The sequence below is a fragment of the Tinamus guttatus genome, unplaced genomic scaffold, assembly GCF_059628265.1.
Source record: "Tinamus guttatus ecotype Peru unplaced genomic scaffold, ASM5962826v1 Tinamus_guttatus_pri_ptg000242l, whole genome shotgun sequence".
NCBI classification, from domain to species: Eukaryota; Metazoa; Chordata; class Aves; order Tinamiformes; family Tinamidae; genus Tinamus; species Tinamus guttatus.
In genome coordinates, this window is record NW_028288776.1 from 1449429 (window position 1) to 1468676 (window position 19248).

Consider the following 19248-nt stretch of genomic DNA (forward strand, 5'->3'; position numbering starts at 1 on the left):
TACAAACAAGTTTTTAATTTGCACCCAAAATCTGCATTTCAGATTTCAGGTCACTCGTGCAACTCTGTGCGAGGCTGGGTCCTGCCCCAGGGGGCACCGGGCGTCCTCGGGCCACCGAACCCACAAGTTGCCCACAGGTCAGATGAGCTGAGTGCGTTGAACGTCTCACCCGCCGCATCAGCGTGTCAATACAGCCATGTCAGGTAAACATCTGCTTTTTATTAAAACAGCAACTTATAATTGATTGCCTTGCACTAGCCTTTTATTAGCGGTGATCAGGGCGCTCTCGGCGCCCTGTTTGCGCAGCTCTCACAAGCCGGGACCTGTCGCCAGTTACTGGCGCTCAGCCCACAGCATTGCGGCCACTTGCTGCAGAGCCAGCCTGGTGTTGGAAACATCCCTGCAGGAAGCACGTCCCTGCCTTCCCTGCAGCCAGGAATGTGCCGGGCCGCCGAGCCGCACGCGCGGCTTGCAGAGCTCGGCCCCAGCTTGCCAGCCCCGCAGCAACGGCGCCGGCGGGGCCGCGGGCCCTGCAGGGCCTGCCGAGGCGAGCGCTGCGCGGGGCCCTCGCGCGCCACGCGGGCGCCGCAGACACGAGGGGCGAGCGCCGCGCTGCTTAGCATGCAGCCAAGGCGCCGGCCAAGCTAAAATGGCTGATCAGTAATACTTTAATTGCAGTTTCATAGAAACAAATTGCTATTTAATTGCAATAAGCTTTTCTGTGGCTTCGCTGCCCTGACAGTAGGCACGCACCTGGTACTAAAACGTAACGCACAGCTATGTAACACTTAAAAACTGCAGGCACAGGCGTCCCGATGGCTATTTTTATATGCTGTTTTAATAGAGCCATTCAGAAAGTAGATCCTTGCAAAGAAAGAGCCATACTTCTGGTGTGTAACTATGGACTGAAGAATTTGATGAAAATTTTAAACCAAAATGGTCTTCTGAAATGCCTGGCAATACTGGATATCAACTCATACTACACTAGTATCTGTTTTTATTATTATTATTATTATTAAGCATTTACCTTAGAATGAGATACTGCAAATTTGGTTGGCATTAACAGGGAATCAGGCAGACAAAGTCAGTATAGTTAATATTCTAAAGATGTGGCTTAATTTCATAGGCTTTGTTTTGGTAAGACATTCTTATTTTGTATTTCATAAGATACCATATAACCTGTTAAATATTTAAAGATAAATCATGTAGGACTGAAAAGACAGTAGCCTGTTGCAAACAGAATTTGGTTTGGAAAGGCTTAATGTCCCACTGCCTGCCAGGATGCGTAAATCTCGTAACCAGACAGCTGGATAGGTAAAAACATTAAACCCATTTAGAGGGCAATCTTTTTACAAAATTGTTTCATTAATAAGAGTGACAATTTATATGATTGAGACACTTAGATGCTGTACATACAATGCATTTTATCCAGTTCACAAAGATGATTTCAGATTTGTAATATTTCCTTTGATTTTTTTTAACAGCATTCATTTTTGAAAGTGAGGGAAGCTGCTCTTCCTGAATTTGTGTGACTTTTCAGCAGCACTAAACGCAGAAGGGTGAATTTCAGATTCAGTGCAGCAAATGCATGTGATGATAAAAGGTGAGCAAGTGCATGTTTTTCCTCACAGTTCTCCTAAAAAAAAAAAGTGATTATTTTTTTCCACATAAGGCCAAACCCAAGTGTTTCCTGTAGCCTTTTATCCACACCTAACATACCCATTAGTGCCTGCTTTATTGTCTGAATTGCCTCTGGTTTCAAGAAAGCATTTTACCTAAAGCAAGAATACTACTTAAATATGTTCTATTGTATATTCATAGCTCCATTAGTCCTTCTCCAATTTAGCACATCAAAGCAAAGGCTTCATCACTTGCATGTGGATTATGCTAACATGAGTGACATTTGTAGTCTTATAGGTCTGCAACTTAAGAAATGCTTTTAAAGTAAGCTATTAAATAGGTAGCTGTGCTTTACAAACGAGTCATATAATAGTTTATTTAAAGCCTTTAATGAACTTCAACCTCTACATCACTAAATGCTATACTACATTACTTACTAGAAGTTATTAACTATCTTCTTAGCACTTCTAGGTTATATTGGACAACCAAAAATCCGTACATGTTAGATTTAAATACTGTACCTTGAGTACTTATACTGAACGAATATAAAAAGATGTCTGCAGTCTCACTAATACTTAAATGCCACATTCATATGACTTCGAGTGTGTTTTCAAAGAAATTCAAACAGCACAATTTGAAGGACTCTACCTAAAGAATTTAGCATTTAATGCCAGATCAAAAAGCTTAGAAACTTCTTCAAAAAAATATGTAATTGCATTTAATTTAAAAAGTCATACATAGCTTCAGTATTTTTATTACTGCATATGTCATGCAAGCATTCTTTTGTGTTTTCTGTTCAATACTGTACATTAAGTCATTTTTGTTTTTCTGCAAGAGGCCTATTTTTTCCCAAGCACTGAAGTATTAAAAGCAGAAATTCAGCAGACCTCCAATATACTAGAGGTCAAGAAATAGGATCTGAAAAGAATCTTGCTGTTAGTTGTTTAGACAGACAAATCTATAAATCAGCTTTCTGTGTATCAGCATCACTACCAAAGTAAGTCAAGCTCACTCACTCTGTAACCAGGCAAGCTAATCGGTGAACTCCTTCTCGAAAACAGTATTAAAAAAGAAAATATAATCATGATGTAGTTCAAATTTATTAGTCTCCTGTAAAAGTAGAAGTTACCAATATTGATTTGTTATGAATTGCAGCAGGGGCACCTTGTAGGTGCTTGCAATTTCCTGACCAACCATACACGGTCCGTTCATTTGTTTGCAACAAATGTGAAAAGTCAGGATTTTTTCCTTAAAATTATTCTGCATTTATCTACCTGTCAGTACCTGAAGGCAGAAAACCCACTAAGACAAATTTCCTCCCTTTCTAACCTTAGAGGTGGCTTCATAGTTTTGAGGGTTTGTTTTTTTTTTTCCCCTCCTGGAGAAGAGATTATATTTGAGATCATCTGGTTCTCCTGTGACAGCAAACACAACTTTATGTGTAGCTGAGAATAGCTATTGTACTACTTTTTATAACAACTACTCGATTCTGGTGCTCAGTACACAGCACCGGCCTCTCTCTGTGTTGACTCCTTGCCCTCCGAGCAGCCGCACACCCGCACACTCCGGCTCGCACCCTCACGGGCCCCTCTCCAGCGGGATTCCGTGCAGACCAACGGGATGGGGAGCGAGCACGGAACCCGGGTACCCACCACGGCTCACGGCGGGATGAATTAGGAGAGAGGTGCTGCTGTCAGGACTGAGAATCTCAAGGAAACATAAAGATCAGCTTGAAGCGCTGCTCTGTATCCTTGCCAAGAGTGACACGGCTACATAGTTAAACAGATTCTTTACAGGTGTAAGACAAAAATCTCTAAACCAAAAAGCTACTTTGAAAGGTAATTACTATATAAAAGTTCAGTTTCAGAGTAATGTTTTGAATGTAGTTTAAAAAAGAAAAGGGCACCAGAACTGCTAAAACCCATACTCACTTCAGTGTTTTTCTTTTACTTTTTTTATTATTTAAATACACCATACTAGAGCAAATGTCTCTGAAAATATCACAAATAAAAGATTTTTCTTCATTCAGCAAATTAGAAGTAGGTGAAAATTTCTACACAGTAGCTGCTATGAGCCTGACTTTTTTTTTTCTTTTTTCTCTTTTTTTTTGCCATGGGGAGTAGCAACATTAGGACAAAAACACTTACATGCATACATACATTGTATTTTACAGAGATACAATAAAAGTGTCTGTGATAGAATATCACAAAAGCCACATCTTTCCTTTATCTCATGTTCTGTTTGATTGAAACACATTTCCTTACAACACTTAAATATACAAAGAGCAAAGAGAATGTTGTTAAGGTAAAACACAGGGTACAAACTCTGGCCAGTGCCCTGCTAATTGTTAATGAGGGTAGAAAGCAGATTTCAATGCTTCTTTTAATTAGCTTCATTAGTCATCTTCCCCACCCACCCCCCAAAGATGTCCTCCGGTGGATCTTTTTTCATTTTCTCTACAGTCTCCCATTAGCCCAGGTTCATGGAGTCCTTAATGTTCATATTCAGTCATTTTAATACACCAATAAATGTGGGAAGGGCAATCAAGAATAAAGAAGGTGCAATGGTATGGAGCTGGCATTGATGCTAGCTACAAAGGTGACTTGTCTACTTGGAGACATGGGATCCATCTGTGATGAACAAAATTTGAGATGAAGGCACGCATTCTGCATTACTCTGACCCTTTAGCAGACCTGTAAGAAATAAAAATGGGCATCTTAGCTAAAATGCTAGATTTGAGATAGGAAACTACAACAAGACTGCTTTCGTCTTATTCACTAATCTCTTTTTTATTAGATTACTTTCCAACTGTGACTTGATTAAGGCTTTCTACACTATCCATTCATACTGCTAATGTTTCAACTCCAAATAGCAAGAAGCAAATATTTTCTGCAGTTTCACTAAAAAGAGCGGAGTGAAATTGAAAAAAAAAAAAAAAAAGACAACAACAAATAAGTGTACTTCTGGTAGCAAATTGTACAGTGAATAAGGTCGTTTCTCTGGGCCCCTTTTAAAAGGGAAGAAACATTATGCCTTGCCTTTGAAGAAGCAAGTAATATGATCTTATAATTGGAAGAAATAGTGTGTAAAGCAAATAAGAAGTACAGCCAATATCCTCCCAAGGCAACTTTGGTTAATATGCTGCATTGCACAAGAGCTAAATATAGATATCTCAGGATTTTTCCCCCCCATTTAAAATTCCTCATCTGCTGTGTTAGTTAATGTTACATAAACATTTTAATATATGAAGTCAAACATGTGCTTTCACACTGGTGTTAATGAATTGTGATAATTAAAAGTGTCTAATTCAATAAAAATCTAAACTTTCATGTATAAAGTAGAAATGATCACCCATAGTCTTCGAATACAATCTGTTTGCAATTACCAAAATGAAATAATATAATATTAGATTTTTATGGTTTTTAAATGACATTTTGCGCTTCCCAGGAAGTTCTTTTTTCACCCTTTCTCTAAGTTCCTAAAAGCCTGAGGTCTATTAGTAACTGCAACCCCCCACTTTCAAGCTAATTAAAGTAGTAGAGGCTTGGAGGTTTAATTCCCCAGAGCTGAAGCTCAGTGTGAGAAAGGTAATTTGTCTGTCCAGAACAAAGATTAGGGAGCAGCCAGCAAGCATATTTAATAAATGAGCATCAAATATCTTCCACTATGGACACAGACAACACCAATTATGTAACTACAAGGGAATTGTTGAGTGATATGTAAACTAGGAGATTTTTAAGATCTTCTCTAAGAGACGTAATCTAACTCATACTTTATTTAGAAGTACAGAAGCTGGAGATCACTGTTCGCTGTGAACATTGCCAACCAGTGGAAAATTTTGGTAGACAGTAATACTGCTGCAAGCAAGAAGTGCTGAAATACGACCAAAGCCCCAAACCAGGGAGGATTCTCCCCAGAGGACAGTGCTGCCCCTTCAAACAGGACCTCGCAAACGAGCTGGCACCAGTCACCAAGATGCGGTAACTTGGAAACTATAAAAGACAACAGTGATTTTGTAACTGTCGCCGTCATGAAAGTCACAACAAAGTGTGTGTTTTTTTTTTTTTAATGCAGAGTACATCTCAATGTCCTCATCTCAATAAAATTGCCTCTGAATATTCTGCTACGTCTATAATCTCTAGCGGCTGAATAACCTGGAGGCTGATTGAGCTTTAATGTTTAATAAAGAGTATTCTATCTATTGCAGACAACTCTGTCGAAGTGGAAGAACGTTTTTAATTAGTGGCCTTATTTTGTTAAAAAGGCATCACACAAAACAGTGGTTTTTTGGCACCAACTCATTCCCTCAATTATTTTTTTTTTTGGAGGAGGGAGTTCAAGTGCTCCCCAAAACCCCTTTGAAAAGTGGCAGGAGGACTTACAGCATTTGCTACAGAGCTACTGTAAAGGTTGAAGCAAAAGCTCTAAGCTCTCCCCCTGATTTTCTCCCCACTAGCTCCTCCTGTCCTCACCAGGCCTGTGGCAGTGCAGCTGGCAGGCAGCGGCAGCGCGGCCGCTCCTCCGCGTTGGCTTCTGCCCGCCCCAGCTCTGCGAGCCTCGGCCCATGTTGCTTCTCTTTTCCATGTTCCGTGTTCCTCATCACGTCTACTGCTTTTATTGAAACTAAATCATTTTTATGTTTTGCTAAGGCATAGTAAGAAACTGGTAAAACTAAACGACAATTTAGACACCTATTTGAAGTTACATTAAACTTTACATTCACAGAAGACAAGTGGATAAGCCACTTTCTCGGCATGGTAAACTTTTTACTGCAGTGTGTAAAGATGAATGGTTTTACCTGTATTTTGAAATGGGATACCTGCAAATACGCATTTAACAGATTCACTGCTAGCTACTCTGTATTACAGATTTGTTTCATTAAAATTCACAACAGTATAAATCTATGAATCTTTAACTGTATTTGTACTTCCTTGAAGAGAGGCTGCACATTCTCCTCCAATCTTAATTATCTTTGTTCTGCCTAACTATATGACTTTTGTACTCAGCTCCCTCTTGTCACCTCAGTTGACAAATTAAGTAAATAAAAAGGTCCATGCTTTATTTTGATGTAATTAGTCACTGCATAGGACTCAAAAGAATACTTAAAATTAATCAGTAAATTTATGCACAGAAAAAAAGCAAATATGGATATTAAAATTTATCAACAGAACAATAAAAAAATGTAGAAATTAAAAACAGGTTTGCATTTTCTTGTACATATTTATCCACTGTGTGAAAGCATTAAAAAAATTCTGCATATTACAGAATAGAGAAGCCTACCATTTGTCCCAGATTTTTTTTTAAATCTTTCAAATTCGTATTTGCAGATAAATGTTATTTTTTGTGATCCTTATAGACATTAATGAAGTTCCTATTGTAAATCTATAAAGAATTACCAACTGAAGTGTGCACTTTTTGTTTCATTGCAATAACTCAGTGCTGTGTGATTGCCTGGGTTAATGATGAAAAAGTCAAATATACTATCAGAGCTGATGGAAAAATCTATCACCAATCTGAAATTAAAATTCATCTGTGGTCAATAAGATTTAATATCCATGCAAGTGGCGCTGTAAAGAGTAAATGAATCAATGTCATCAATACATAATCAGTATGAAATATGATGTGAATAAAATTATGTGCAAGAGTCATACATTCACTCTTTTCTGGACCAGGGTGGAATGAACAGTCTCTTAACTCAAGGTTGACAGTAATTGTTACAAATTAGGCACAGCAGTTATCAAAATGCACTCACTTGCATAGCTTTAGGACTTATTAAGGAGATTAAAATAGATCTAAAACTATCTAGTTTTAGGACAACTGTTGATCAGATTTTTTTCCCTCCTCCTCTGTATGATTTGTATACTCCTAATTTACTCAATGACTAGAGTTTACTCAATCTAGAAACCAAGAACTACTGAGCACAGAGATGTTCAATCTCTAATTGTGCTATTAGTATTATAGGAAAATAAGAAACTAAGAATTTTAAGTTATGAGATATAAAACAGACAAGAAAATACTTCAGAAAAGCACCCCCCCCCAGCAGGTTTCCTCAACTACAACTTTAATATTAAAGTGAAATACCAAGGCTTAATTCAGGAACCTTTTTACAAGTATTTCCATATTAAGGGATCTAATTTTCCTTCCGTAGTAACCTGCACTCTTCTAGCCCTTAATTTCGAAGCTATAAAATTATAAAATAAAATGCTTCTCTTTGTTAAGACAATTTGTAAGAGTGCATGTTCTGCATTCCAATACTACAGATGAGGAGCTGAACAGCTATTCAGATCTACATGCCCAAACCTAAACAGACTGACACACTGTATACTTTACGTATATGTATATTTAAAGGGTTAGTACTTTTGCCCCATACCTCATGCCTAAGTTAACTATGTTAAGCTCAGTTATTTAAAGGTGCCCCTTGGGGAGGTGGGAAGTATCTACTATTAGACTAAAAGAAATTGATCTTCATTTAGCTCTAATAAAGCTTATTAGTAATTGTTGAGTATTCACCTTCTGGTCTGGCAGTAGTGGATTACTCTGAAGTGAATTCAAATGGCCATTGATGAGAGCTGTAGGTCTATCATGTTCACAAAATAAACTGCCATTGATGTAGTGAAACCGATCTCCTGGGACCAGGCGATTCCGGCAGGTAGAGCATGTAAAACACTGCAAAAGGAGAGAGACAGCAAGTGAAACTACAGCACAAATTAACCATGCTGCAGGTTTGAAAATTACACTTCAGAGACTGTGAGTACAGTTGAGATATGGAGCTGCTTGCTTTCTAGTATCGCCAAAACTGGCATTAGCCTTACCTGTTGGGACTATGCAGCCCATAACTCAAGTAGAGTTTTACCTATTATGAGGGGACAAAGCTAAACACTGAAGGAAGCTTTGTAATATATACATGTAGTTTTAGTTATTGCTTTGCGCTCTGTTCATAAGCAGGTGCAGACTTTACACAAAAGAAGCAGGGTGCTACTAAAAAAAAAAGATACAGAAAAAAACCCTCACCTTAAGATGATAGACATTGCCCTGTGCCCTCATGACCAGCTCGCTAGCAGGAATGGACTGTCCACAGGCACTGCAAGCACCACTATTTCCAAATAACCTGAAACAGAGGTGATGATCATGAATAATTTAAAAAACAAGAGGCTCCAACCATTTTTGCACATCACTGCAATGGTTTATTACACAACCACTTTAGACTTCTGACCCCTGTCTTCCAACTTGCTTATGGGTTGTAATATGAAAAAGTGTATTTTTGAATAACAACTGGTAGCTTCACCCTACCTTAGATGTGGTTGCACAAGATTTAATCAGAAATATTGACTTACACCTCTAGAAACACAAACAATTCTGTACTACACACATTTTATCAGATTACTGGGTTCATCGTAAAAAAAAAAAAGATACAATTCATGACTGGAGTTTAAATGCATTGTGTCCTTGAAATTATATGAAGAACTCTTTTGTACTTTAATCATATCTTGAGATATGAGTCATCAAAAGGGTTAAGAGGATTTGATTGTATATCTAAGAAGACATCATGCTCAGTGTATTGAAACTCCAGTAAACCTCCATCAGTGCGGAGTTTCCATTAGAAACTCTCTGCTATCCAGGTTGATATATAATGTGTATGGGTTAACCTTTTCAATCATGGTGTCAACACTTTAGATTTGCCTCTGCTCATCTCTTTCATCCTAACCTTCTCTCTCTCTTGATAATGAAATGCTTGCTCCAACTTCCCTCTATCTGCTCCTGAGTCCACAATTTAGATTACTTCATCTCTGCTAGCAACAAACTGAATGAAATTTCGATTTGAGCAGAAAGTAATTTACCGGGATCTGGACCCATTTGTCATCATATCTCTCTGGGTGTTTGCTGTATCACTGCAGTTTTCCTATGCAATCAAATGAGACCACAACATCTGCCATGGGGGGGAACATGCAGTGGGGGAAGGGGGAAGAGGCACAAGAGTGGCGAAGAAAAATATATACGTAATTCTTCAAATCCATTTAAAGGCACAACACATCGATTCAAAATATAGCGCAATAATGATTATTGAGGCCGCTTTTACCGTGTTAGCTACAACTAGAGAAACCTTTATTAGCTTTTCTGCGTCTCTCTTTAATATTCACAAATATTTATAAAGAGGACCACAATCTTTTCACAGTAGAAAAAGAAACTGAACTAGCTGCCTGGGTCATACACCCACTTCCCAGCACGATGTAAAACACAGTAATAGGATTTACAAATTAGCGTATTGGTGTCATAATAAATATTAATATTTGCATCTCTTTCCTGTCCAAATAAAGTCATAAAATTTTGTTTGTGTCAACCTAGGAGATGCATTACAACAGAATACCCCTAATCTGAATGATTGCAGTGTGCCTCTGTATAAAAATAATTGCTTTGAATTTTCTGAATCTGAGCTTGCAGAGGAGGCTTGTCATGTTCAAACTACTAATTTGCTGTCGCCACTTTATTGAAAATAGCCTGTAAGTTGTTATTAAATGTATCGACTGAACGACAGAGAGAGTAGTAAAACTGCCCCTTAAGATGGCTTTTAATAGGAAGCCGAGAAACAAATTTTGCAGCAGCATCGATTTGAAGAGTTCAATCAAAACTCCATTTCAAAACTAATTAGTCTGAGATCCACGACACATTGACACATTCTTGCAGAATCGCAGTGGCTACAAAGGGAAAGCTGAACTAATACGGTGTGGGGACCTGCTGCCAGAAGGCCTGAACTGTCTAGAAACTTCGGGTCCGTTACTGCGGCCTCTCCCGCGTCGGGAGCGGGGCCGAGCAGCGCCGTGACACACGCAGGTTACTCGAAGCCTCACAGCGCCCGGCTCCCCCCACACCCCGTTGTTACTCTTCCAGAAGCTGGCACAGAAAAGGCACACGGGAAGAACTTTAAGGGGAAGGTGGCAAGAAAGAGCTGCGTTTCTAGAGCCAAACTCCAAAAAGGCGCTCTGGGGGTAGGGTGCAGGCAGAAGGACAAAAAAAAAAGTTGGGCAGAGGAATCAGCAGCGCTCCCACTCCTAGGGAGCACAGCCATGAGCAGCGGTTTCTCACAGCCCTTGGTACAATTGCACGAGCAACTAAAAATGCAGTGTCTTGCAATACTGATCTCATTGCACTGCTTTTCTTTTTTAAGCATGCATTTATTATACAAATCTCTCTGACCAGAAGTGGTTGTACACCTTGAATGCCTGTGAATTTTAACAAGTGGAGTCGAACTAATCCAGAAGCTTTCCACACATCCTAGGTTTTACCAAGCCATGCTTCCAGTACATTTCTAGGTTTTTGGGAAGCCACTTCAGCTGCAGCCTTCCACTGAAATTCCTAAAATTGCTTGCAAAGTTAGACCAGCTTATTAAATCTATCTACTACTTTGTATTATTTACCAGGACAGTTAAGCTTATTTTTTCCTCCTCTGCTGTTACAAACAGTTTTGTAATATCATTAACAGGAAAAAGGTTTTATGTTTAGAATAATGTCAATCCTTCCTACCAGTAAAGGAGGTCCAGCACTGTAACTATTCTTTACTGAAAAAAGTTATTTCACGTGGTTTCTGAGAGGCTGGCAAGCTAATTAGCTAACCAGGGGGACTGTCCAGGACAGTATTTGATTTAAAAGGCTTGAGGCTTTAGGTGCTCAATTAAGTAGCTATCGGTCTCAGACTGGACTTTAATGGGCTCTTTTCTCTTTAACTGCAGCAATGGGTAGAGATACCCCAGGTCGGGCTAATTAAAGCCAGGGGACTCTTTAATTGTGATGACAGAATTGGTTTCAGTTTCCTCTCTGGGTCCTCAGTCCAAGAAGGTCATTAATATTTCAACATTTGGGCAATGCAATCAATCACAAACATCAAGAGGTTCCCTATACGGACATGGCAGTCTCTTCTACGCTGAGCAGCATTGCACTGAGCCACCTTAAATTAACTACTGTGTATTCCAGCACAGCATTCCCCACACCCCAAATACACAAGTGCTCCTAGTTCTTTTCCTAAACCTTCACAAGGGTGGGAACGAAGGCAACAAGAAATCTTTTCAGTACAGTTTCATGTCTTGCTGCTCAAAAATGGGTATCTGTAGAAACACATCTCTAGCAAACTATTATAAAATAAAAAGATTCCAAGTTGCTTCCCAAAGTGTGGACACAGATTTGAATGCTCTAATTCCTGAACCCCAAAGGGTGTATTTGTGCCCACAAACACACATCCAAGCCCCATCAAAGCAAAAACACACATCTAAAACTACTGATCTAGAAGTGACTGGGATTTCTGCAGATTCCCTACATTTAATCTAAATTCTGCACCAGCTATGTTAAATGTAACAAAGAAAGGCAACACAGAAATTACGCCTGGAGCCAAGTCCATTAAAGGTACTTCAGCATAACTAGAGACCAAGCACCTTAAAAGCACCAGAAGCTATTGATACTTAAAAGGGGGGCTGTGCATAATGGCAAGTGCTGCATTAGAGAAGGGGAAGGGAGGAAAAAAAAAAAAAAAAAAAAAACAGCCAAATTACGCTTGGTTAATTCAGAGTAACAGATCTGCCCCCAAGTGAATTGGAGGCCTTGAATTAATTCTGTTATGACAAATCAAGATAAACGTTCCCCCTAAATTGCATGCGATTTAATTAATTTTTGAGATCCTGGGTTTTTTTTTTTTCCTAGCTAATAGTTCACATGCTCCTGTGCTGTCATTGTGCTTGAGTGGGCAGACTTCAAAGTGATATTAAATAACCAACTATTAGATTTACCTAGCACGTCCTATTGGAAAAGTGCCATTTAATTACCTAGCCTGTTCAATTAAAGGGACAGCATTCCCTGAATATAGCAGCTTGCCGCTGATTACCAGGGAAATGAACTCGCTGCCTGGCGGCCCCCTCCGCTCCGCTCCGCTCCGCTCCGCCCGCCGCGGCTGCGGGCGGGATGCGCGTCCCGCGGCGCCCCCCGCGGAAGGGCCGGGCGCGCGCGCGGCCCCGGGGCGCGCTCCCGCGGAGGGAGGGGCGCTGCCCCTTTAAGGCGCGCCCGGGCAGCACCCCCCCCACCACCACCACCACTCCCTGCTCGCTCTTAGAGGCCAATTTTGTTAATTAAATGTTTTGTTTGCGACGCGGCTCCCATTCATTTCGGACACGTCATTCCGAGCAGATCTAAGCCAGGGACCAGATCTCATTAGATAAAACCTATCAGAACTAAGAGAAAATGGAGGAGACACTAATTAAAGCTTTTAATTGTGTGGATTCAGTGCCACGCTGCTGCTTTATCTGGCATCTGAAGGTTGGGAGGGCTGCGGGCCGCTCTCCTCCCTGCAGACGTGTTTCTCCCGGTGGGGAGGCAGGGAAGGGCCCGGACTTTTCGCCTCCCTCTCCTTTCCCAGGGAGCTTGGCTTTCCATGAAAGCTGCTGCTGCGGCTCGCCCGGCTCCGCAGCCCGTGTTGGCCCTGCGGTGCATGGGGCTGAGGGAGGGGAAGGGCAGCACTGTGCTGTGAGCAGCAATGTGCACGCACCCCACACCAGCCGGGTATAAAACCTCGTTAAACGTGGGCCTTGGTCTAGGCCTGCAGGAGCCAAGTGCCTTCACCTGGCACCTGCCGGGCCTCTCACCCCTCACTTTACTAGCGTCCCCACATCCCGCCAGGGCTGGCGCGAGGGACCGTGCAGGTCGCGGAGCCCCACAGAAGTAAGAAGAGGTGGCAGAGGGGCTGGAGAGACTCGCTGCCTAGCGGGAGGCATCAGCTCCAGGTGGAGATGAGGCCCCTTGGAGCGAGGGCAGCGCCCGCTCCCAGAGAAGGCAGCCAGGCCGCCAGCCCCACCTGGGGCGTACACTGTCCCGCTCAAGTTTCAGCAAGCATCTGTCCGAGTTATTTTTGTAAGTCAAATTACTTAGATGGCGAGAGGAGTCAGGCAATGGAACAAGGAGATCAATTCAAACTCTCATCTGATAAAGCATCCTATTCATAATCGCCTACGTTAAAATAAACGAGTATTAATTTTTGGCAACACAAAACCGGAGGACTGTGATAAGCTTGCCTGAACTTGCCTCTGGGATACAGTGGACGCATCTTCTCTTTTTAATTAGGAGTAATCAGACATGCGGGTTTGTTTGATGGTGTTGGTCGAGTGATGAATCTGTACTATTCAGTGCATCTTAACAGTAGTGTCAATTTTTCCACTTCAAACGCGCCTCCTTCCCTAACACCGTTCTGCTCTATTTAATTACAATTCTGCCAGGCTTAGGCTTGTTTCTTAGGATGGTGACCAAAAAGCACCATTAAGAGCTCACATGTGCTGATTTTCTATCATTTGTCGCTAAAAATACTGCCCAAACCTAGCAAAGTTAATGCTGCATTTCCTAAAACATGTTGAGAACTGCGTTTCTTCTACTTAATTGACTGAAGGTGCAGCCATGTATCCGGATAGAGGCTGCATTATCAGAATAACCAAGTCTCAGCTCCTTTTAGACTACTGATGGCTCCACGTATTTAAAGAAATTGAGTACAGTGCCAATCTATCTCAAAGAGAAGTCAAGTTTTACAACAGAAAAACTTGTAACATTTTGTGGCCAACTGACTTGCAGAAAAGAAAAAAAAAAGTGGTGGAACTTTTCAACCATTAGGGAAAAGAAAAAGCCTCGATTAACTCTTGATATTTACAGTAGGTGAGAAGTCAGAGCGTTTAAAGAAAATACAATTTGTTTTAACGAAGCATTTCTGTTTGCCAGCGAGGTATGGGGCTTTTTGTTGGTTTTTTAATTACTGAATGTTGAAATAGAACACCTCCTTGAAGCATTCATGTGCATCAGTCTATCAAACCATTTACTCAAATTAAATGTGTAATCCTTCAAAATGCCTCCTTTTAAATTAATGAGTTTAAGTAGCTTGAGTTCACCTGAAAAGATCCTATGGGCACCTGACCTCATGAATTCTTTCTATTAATTATATTGAAAACTCATTGGAAGGGATACTCTGCATAATCTTACTGTACCCCAACAGATGCAAGATTAACAAGGCTTAGTTACCCCTACCCAGATCTGTGGCATTTGAAGCAAATAGCTTGGAAAAGAGAAGAGATAAGAAATAAAGAGCGCGAGCATATCCTTTCCATCCTTTCCGCTGCATTTTCTGTACTGGCAGCTGGAAGTTAGGAAAAATGTCGGTTCAAAGCTTCGACGCATTAGACAAACATTACCACCGTTTTTGGCTACAAGTAGAATCCCTGGTCCTCCAAGTGACGGTTAATCAGCTCTTTCACAAGGAGAAGAGAGAATGAGTCATTCTGTTTCCACTCAAAGGAGTTTAAAGGTGCTTATGTAAATATCATAATTAATCAGATACTAAAGGCAGGCATTTCATTATTTAGCACCTCCGCCACAGCCTTATTTAAGCTCTACGATTTTAACATTTACCGCTCAGATATGCACGCTTCTCCTTCCACACTACAACAAAGCAGATTAATTTAGCCTCTCTGATTGCTGTTTATTTTTAGTTAGGACTTGTTTTGTGCTGACAAACCACTTTAAAGTTACAGTCGTCGTTCCGCCTCCCCCCAGCCCTTCCCTCCGCTTGGCAGCCGCCGCTGCACCCAGGGCAAGGAGCTAACCTGCCTCTCTGCGCGGGCATCTCCCGCTCACGAGCGCAGGGCGAGGGAAGGGGAAGAAGGGATAGGGCCGTGCATGCGGGCTGCCCCACGGCGCTCACCTGATGTAGTCGTTTCTGCAGAGGATCATGCCGCTCTTGGTGTAGCAGGACGTGCCGATGTCCCCCAGCTGGGCCTGGCAGCAGGAGCACTTGAGGCAGCGGCTGTGCCAGTAGCTGTCCATGGCGTAGAGCAGGAAGCGGTCGGCGATCTTCCCGCCGCAGCCGGCGCACCTCTTCCACGAGAGGGAGCCCGCCGTGACCGGGGGCGGCTGCGCGCTGCCGCCGGGGTTCACCATGGCCTGCGGGAGAGGCGGCGCGCGGCGTGAGTGCGGGGCGGCGCGGAGCGCGGACACCGCGGCGCGGAGCGGCCCGGCCCCGCTCGCGCCTCTGCACCGCGCAAGTTAGGCGCAGTCCCGGGGGCTGTTCTACTTTAAAAAAAAAAAAAAAGTGTATCAGGAGTGGAGAAAAAAAAAGTTGTGAAACGGGTTTTTCAGTCGAGCAGAGGCTTCGCAGGCGGGGAGCGGGGGGTCTCGGGACCCGGTGCGCAGGCGTCGAGGCGATGCATTTTTATGATGATGATGATTTTTGGAGATACAGAAGCCACCAGAGAAAACACTGCAGAGCTAGCCCGGATAAGAGATCCCTAGGCTTTGGGACGCCTGGTAACTTCCTACACAAACACACTCAACTTGTGTCTCATTAATCTACCCTTGATCAGCAGTTTAAACGCTAAGGCTTTGGTACCCAAAAAAGAAAGAAAGGGAAAAAAAAAAAAAAAAAAAAAGTTGGCGGGCCGCAGGGAGGGAAGCGGCAGGCAGAATACCAAAGCGCCCCGCTCGTGCCGCGGTGAGCCCGGCCGTCTCCAAAACTGCCAGCCGGGGCATTTTTCACTTTCTAATAAATGCTTTATACAAGCAGGCCATCTCAGAGATAATATAGGAATCAATTCATAAAGCTTACTCTAAACCGATTAATTTGCTGCCTTCAATCCGGAGCCCCATAAACTCCTGGTGTTCCTCCAGTCACTTACGCTATAAAAAGATCAGGTTATTTACTGCCAATTAAGCAGCGTGTTTTGTCTTTGTCCCTCGCGAGCCGGGCACGCTGCGGCGGGGGCAGAGGCTCTGCTGGGCGCCCGGGCCGACACCTCCCGCCCGGCACCGGGCCGAAGTTTCCCGGCCCGGCCCAAGTCGGCCGAGGCGAAACACGCGCTGATTCCCTCGGCAGCAGCGGCTGGAAGTACGTCCAGCGACCGCACAATAAACCGGGAAAACTGCGCCAATTAAGCTGTAACAAAAACCCCGAGACTTTGGAAAGAAAAACCACTCTAAAAGCCATTAGCATTGCATTTATCCGAACGCATCATATACCTTTATGTAAATTGATTTCTGATGCATTTGTTCAAGGAATTGCCTTTTGTTACAGTTTCCAGCTACAGCCTAAATGAATCTGCATTTCCTGCTACAAGTCTTTAAACCGTTTCCCTACGCTTTAAATCACTTCGGATTTCTTAAAAGAAAGAAAAAGACTCCATGCTACCACATCGGCCCGTCTTTGTCGAAGGCAAATACATATAAAATGGGAAACGTTACACTGAGAAAACCATCCAGTAACCCCATTAAGCTAAAGCTCTTAAGGACAAGCAATACCTTAATGCTGATTAAATCTAAAAAGATGAATCAAGAGGACTGACCAGAAAGTGACTCCCTTGATAACTAAGGACGGGCCCTCATCAAGTTTCATTTAGAGTTGGGGGGAAAAAAAGCTTTTAACTTAAATAGGCTTACTCTAGTAATTACACAGCCAAGCAATTTAGGTCCTGGGATAGGAGTCAGTGAAATAGAAAGCAGAGCTGGAAGCTAGAGGCAAAATAACCCCCGCTCCCCCCGCCCCCCTTTTAACAGCGTCTCTGGTGTTTTTTTAATGGAGACCAAGGGAGGGACAAGCGGAGAGCTGGCAATTTGTAGTACAAAAATGGATGCTTAATTCATGTCTTGGTTTTAATTAGGTGATTCACCGGATTTCTGCTGGATTGAAACAAAAGACTGTGCGGGGGGCAGGAAGGGTTGGAGAAGGGAGAAACAGGGAGCTCACTTTGATCTTTTCTGCCACTGTTTCGGCACAGTGTTTACCGCGGGGGACGCGGCCGCCCGCCCGTGCCGTGTGTCCCCCCGCGGACCCCGGCCCCTTCCCGCCCGCGCGCGGCCGCGGCAGGACGCGGGGAGGCAGCGCGAGGCGGCCGCGCTTTGTACGCGGGGACGGCGGCCACGCGCGGGGCCCGCGGCTCCCCCCGCGCCGCGCGGGACGGGCCCGAGGCCGGTCGCCCGCACACGCACGCCCGAGCAGCGCCGCGAGCGATCCGCGGCACTTCTTACCTGCTTCCCCTCTATATTGCAGGAGGCCGGGGAGCAGCGTCGCTCGCGGTCACGGAGGCGGCTTCCCAGGCGAGGAGCGAGCCCGGCGCTCTCACCGGGCTCGGCGAGCGCTGCAGGGGGCCCCCGGGCCGGGCAGCGGCAGCCCGCGCTGCACAGGCAGAGCTGCCGCGGCGGAGGCGCCCGCCGCCCGCGCCTTCCTCCGCGCGCACTTCCCGGCAGGGGAGCCGCAGCGCTCACGGCCGCCGAGCCGCGCGCGCAGGGCGCCGCCGCCGCCCGCTGCTGCAATCGCCGGGCAAGTTTGGCAATGTGGCTTCACTTTGTATCGCTTCCCCCCGCCCCCTCCGCCGGGCGCCGGCGGCTCCCGAGCCTCGCGCCGGGGCCGACCGGGGGCGGCTGCTGCTGCCGGGGCTGCGGCGGATCCGGTGGCGCCGGGAGGCCGCTCCGCTCGGCTCGGCTCGGCTCCGCGCGCGGCTGCGTGTCCGTGTGTGCCCGTGCGTGCGAGCGTGTGCGCGCCGCCTCTCCGCGCTGCCCCTCACACATGTGTTACTGACAGAGCAGAATCCCAACTACACTCCAGCTCGGCTCCCACCGTCAGCGCGCGCCAGCCAATCCGCCCCCGGCTTGTTCAGGCGGAATAATAAAACCTGCCAATCCCGGCGAGGACAAAGGAATGAGTGAAAGAGCAGGGGAAAAAAAAAAAAAAAAAGGAGGAGGGAGAGGATGGGGCAGAGCGGGGGGGAGGAGGGGAATGGAGGGAGGAGGGAGGGAGTCAGGTGGGCAGCGGCGGCCGCCGCCGCCCGGGCGCGCTGCGGGAGCGGCCGTTGGAGCGGCCGTTAGGGCGCCGCGGGCGGCCGTTGGAGCGGCCGTTAGGGCGCCGCTCACCCGCGTCCGACCCGCTCCCGGACACCAGTTGAGAAACTTGGCGGCCAGGAGCCGTCCCGGCTGCCCCGGCCTCATCCCGCCGCCGCGGCCCGTGCCTCACCTCGCCTCTGCTGCCGCCGCGGCCTCGGGCATGGGCGGGAGGCGCGCGGGGAGCGGCCGGTTCCCGTGCCCGGCGAGGCGGGGCGGGTCAAGCCGCTGACTTGTTCAGGAATTCCCCTGAACCCGGGGAGTTCTGCTTAAAGATGAACGCTGGTGTGACACAGCTCACAGCTGCTGCTAGTGCTCCGTGCTGATTTTGAAGGGCTAAGCTGCTGCAATCGGCTGGCAGGCAGCAGCGCTGCTTGTCATTCAGAAAGACAACGGCCTTTCTGGAAGAGAAGCTGAAGTGCGGTAGCAAACGAGACGTAACACTCAGTAATAACACTAGAAAAAAACTACGCATTAAAGCACGTTTTTGAGGCCTAAGCTCAGCCCACGCAGTAAGCGAAAGCCCTGTGCCTTGCAGCAACCCCATCCCTGCTCCAAGCAGCGCGAGTGTCCGTGGCCTCACAGACACTTGTGGGCTTGCTGCCTGGGGACAGCCAGCGTTGTGAGCATGGGCTTCTCGTCCCGCAAGGACAGGCCTCACGTGGTGCCATGCGCTGCCCACACCTCGCGCAACACGTGCGGGCGCCTCGCTGCAGCCCAAGAGCCGGGCAAATCACACGCTCCCCGGCC

General features: G+C 45.0%; 1 protein-coding gene across 2 annotated transcripts; it reads right to left on the bottom strand.

Moving 5' to 3' along the window:
- Positions 1–3612: 3612 nt before the first annotated feature.
- On the bottom strand, positions 3613–17705 carry LMO4 (LIM domain only 4). Of its 2 annotated transcripts, XM_088526062.1 has the most exons (5): positions 17650–17695; positions 15335–15573; positions 8632–8728; positions 8131–8286; positions 3613–4313 (listed from the first exon to the last, which is right to left on the bottom strand). In XM_088526062.1, the coding sequence occupies exons 2-5, from the start codon at positions 15568–15570 to the stop codon at positions 4305–4307; spliced, it is 498 nt and encodes a 165-aa protein (XP_088382188.1). In that variant the 5' UTR covers positions 15571–15573; positions 17650–17695; the 3' UTR covers positions 3613–4304. The 2 variants fall into 2 exon arrangements, with proteins under 2 accessions (XP_088382188.1, XP_088382186.1); XM_088526060.1 differs by lacking the exon at positions 3613–4313 and having other exon boundaries at positions 7737–8286; positions 17650–17705.
- Between the last annotated feature and the right edge of the window lie 1543 nt (positions 17706–19248).